Source organism: Priapulus caudatus, unplaced genomic scaffold, assembly GCF_000485595.1.
Source record: "Priapulus caudatus unplaced genomic scaffold, Priapulus_caudatus-5.0.1 Scaffold400, whole genome shotgun sequence".
NCBI lineage: Eukaryota > Metazoa > Priapulida > Priapulimorpha > Priapulimorphida > Priapulidae > Priapulus > Priapulus caudatus.
The window spans coordinates 186,091-190,011 of record NW_014577461.1 but is presented as its reverse complement, the minus strand read 5'-3'; the positions used below and the strand labels follow the sequence as shown (position 1 = coordinate 190,011).

Genomic DNA, 3,921 nt, shown 5'->3' with positions numbered 1-3,921 from the left:
CAACAACAACAACAACAACAACAACAACAGATGTAAGCAAATAAGGCGCAAGGGCTAGAAGCAGCAAAAAGGAGAGACTATCAGCAGAGGCTAGGGATGCAGCAGGAAGGGCTAGGGATGCCGCATTAAAGGGAAGGAAGATCAGGATGGGCTAGGGATGCAGCAGGAAGGGCTAGGGATGCTGCATGAAAGGGAAGGAAGTTCAGGATGGGCTAGGGATGCAGCAGGAAGGGCTAGGGATGCTGCATGAAAGGGAAGGAAGTTCAGGATGGGCTAGGGATGCAGCAGGAAGGGCTAGGGATGCTGCATGAAAGGGAAGGGGAATCAGGATATGCTAGGGATGCAGCAGGAAGGGTGAAGGGGAATCAGGATATGCTAGGGATGCAGCAGGAAGGGTGAAGGGGAATCAGGAAGGGTGAAGGGGAATCAGGATGTGCGTAGTAAATCGTAGGTATTCTAAGGCTAGTAAATGACGAATTTCCCTTGTTTATTGAGGTCACACTCCTTCTCTATTATCTACTCCTGATCACATCACATACCTGGAGCTCCGTGTGAGGCGGGGCTGTAGCCTGCAGCCTGGGAGCTGTGGTGTTCATTGACGGGGTCGTAATCCACGATTGCGCCGACGCGCGACTGCTGCGGGTGGTGACGCACTGTGACAGAGGCAAGCGGCAACGTCGTCTTACAATCCCGCACCGCACGCACGCACGCACGCACGCACGGACGCACGCACGCACGTACGGCCACACACACAAATACGGCTAACAATGACAGTCGAGAGGGGCATAATCATATATCTACAGCACTGGAATTATGGGCAGAATATTGCACACGTGAACATAATAATGGCACGAGAGAAAAATGGGCGAAAATCAGTGCATAAGGTGCAGAATTTAAAACATGCTCTCAGCTCTCACACCAAAGATAGTTTAATTTTCCCAGTGTATCTCGAACATAGAAAGCAAGCACTTAATTTACATTTTAGCCACAACCCTACTGCTAATTTGAATTTGTTCACAAGAATCTTAGAAATTTTAACTTTGACTTCCCACAGTTTCAACACGATAGTTAATTTTTGAAATGCCACATGCATGTCAAATATAAGGACACTACGTGAAGCCACTTAGATGTGTGTCATTACTGTTGCCAACGCCATTCAACAAACTCCATGTGACCAAATTGGATTAGTACAACAAGGCATTTTTGTAATGGTCAACAAATTAACACAGTGAGCTGTGAAGCTCTGGGTTAGCCACTACTGGTGGTATTAATATCGTGAAGGTGTTAACTCCATCAGGGTATTAATATCATGAGGGTGTTAACTCCATTAGCATATTAATATCACTAGCTTAGGGTGTTAACTCCATTAGGGTATTAATATCATAAGAGGTTAACTCCATTAGGGTATTAATATCATGAAAGGTTAACTCCATTAGGCTATTAATATCATAAGGGTGTTAACTTCATTACGGTATTAATACCACTAGCTTAGGGTGTTAACTTCATCAGGGTATTAATATCATGAGGGTGTTAACTCGATTAGGGTATTAATACCACTAGGGTGATAACTGCATTATGGTATTAATATCATGAGGGTGTTAACTTCATTAGGGTATTAATACCACTAGCTTAGGGTGTTAACTTCATCAAGGTATTAATATCATGAGGGTGTTAACTCGATTAGGGTATTAATACCACTAGGGTGATAACTGCATTAGGGTATTAATATCATGAGGGTGTTAACTTCTTTAGGGTATTAATACCATTAGGGTGTTAACTCTATTAAGGTATTAATACCATTAGGGCATTAACTCTATTAGGGTATTAATATTCATGAGGAGGTTAACTCCATTAGGGTATTAATACCACTAGCCCAGGGTGTGAACTCCATTAGGGTATTAATATCATGGGAGGTTAACTCTATTAATATTAACATTAATATTTAATTTGTTAACTTCATTATTAAGTATTGATACTGTTAAAACTGTGGTGGTAACGCAACTATGGTATTATTATCGTGAGGGTGGTAATTCTGGTAGGGTATTAATACTGTGAGTGTACGTAATTCAATTCGGGTGTTAACTTTGCATGCATCACATCCGTCTGCCCCTACGCTCTGGGCCATGCATGCTATATATTTGTATGGTAACCACCAACCTTGCCCATCACCAGAGTTGTAAATAACGTTTTGACGCATACTTGGTGCCTGAGCGTGAGGCGCCTGATGCTGCTGCTGCTGGTGGTGCTGCTGCTGCTGCGGGTGGTGCTGCTGCTGCTGCTGCTGGTGGTGCTGCTGATGAGGCTGCTGCTGCTGCACCATCTGCTGTCCACCGTGACCCGACGCATACGCCTTCTTAGCTGTGAAGAAAGTACGAGTTCACACATCCCCTCATCACAACACACACACACACACACACACACACCTAAAACACATACGTGACTTGTGGCAAAGCACAGAGGTCTGAGACGGTGCTGGATATCAAGGGACAGTAACGTGTGCACATATAGACAGCTGCTTGAGAGAGAAGTCAGCATTCGTCAATTTCAAGCGACAAGAAATGCGAAGGATTTCACGTGAGATTTAATATTTCATCTTACTGCAATCGTTAGATAAACCACGTCGAACACCATAACAAACCTTTTCTGTGCACACCGTATGTACAAGTCCCATGCACGTTGAGACAGTACTAAATGGCTGTTTCCTCCTGCCATCCACAGTACAGTACATTCATTCACACTGCACCTAATTACTACTACTACTAGTCTACTACACCAGACCTGCCAACCCCATCTGATGATCATCAGTAATAATTATTGGATTTTTCCGTAACAAATAGGCATTTGTCAGTAACACCTTTTTGTCAGTCTTATTACAGTATAATAATAACATAATTAGCATAAAGATGTGTGACGTCATTCAAAATGGCTGCGCCCATAAACCAGACAGACGAGCGCATAACACAGCATAATTTACCATTTTCAGTGAGTACCGTTACGTTTTAAGAGCTATTAGTCTAAATCTACAGACACAGTAGTCATGTTACATGATAATAGTTGATTTTACACTGTTTATTTCTTTTTTTTTGCATTAAAAAATATAAATTTCAGAGATTTCTTGCTGTCCGTAATTTTTCGAGGTCGTCCGTAACACCGTAATTTTGACTCGCGTCCGTAACAAATTACGGGCAATACGTAACAGTTGGCAGGTCTGCTACACACACACACGACACTACGTCAATGTAGAAAGTTCCATTCGATTTCCTACGGTGCTTATACGATGCATGCATCCGGCTCACAATGCATCACACCGCGGGCCGCAACATTGCAAACGCAGCCGCGGCATGCGCTCGTGTCACGCTAACGACGACTAAGAATGTGCGCACGTATCTAACGACTACTTGACTAATTAAAACGCAGTGATTAACCGCGAAGAATACGATTAGAGTAGACTCGTGCGGGAAGCCAGTTGCTACTGACCAGGAAATCGTGATTACGCTGGATATAATCAATCTAACAGTAACACGTGTGTCTAAGAACGCCGAGAAAGAAAGAGAGAGAGAAAGAGAGAGAGAGAGAGAGAAATAGAGAGAGAGAGATAGAGAGAGAGAAGAGAGAGAAGAAAGAGAGAGCAAAAGCATGAGAGAGAGAAAGAAAGGGAGTGAGAGTGAGAGAGAGAGAGAGAAGGAGAACGCAAAAGAATGAGAGAGAGAGAGAAAGAGAGAGAGAGAGAGAGAGAGAGAAAGAGAGAGAGAGAGAGAGAGAGAGAGAGAGCAAGAGAGAGAGAGAGACAGAAAGAGAGAAAGAGAGTGAGAGCGAAAGCGAAAGCATGAGAGACAGCGCGTGGATTTTCGTGTAAGTGAGGATGCTACGCAAGCAGGGGGGTGGAGGAACAGAGTGGTGTAGGATGCGGCCGCATACACA

At 43.7% G+C, this 3,921-nt stretch overlaps 1 protein-coding gene across 1 annotated transcript in view; it reads right to left on the bottom strand.

The window, feature by feature from the left end:
* The window catches only part of LOC106809962 (LIM and SH3 domain protein Lasp-like), a gene marked incomplete in the record, with an annotated part of 23,349 nt that overhangs the window by 3,038 nt on the left and 16,390 nt on the right, over positions 1-3,921 (bottom strand). The window contains 2 exon segments of the mRNA XM_014813203.1: positions 540-653; positions 2,158-2,358. Coding sequence (XP_014668689.1) covers positions 540-653; positions 2,158-2,358 — 315 coding nt within the window.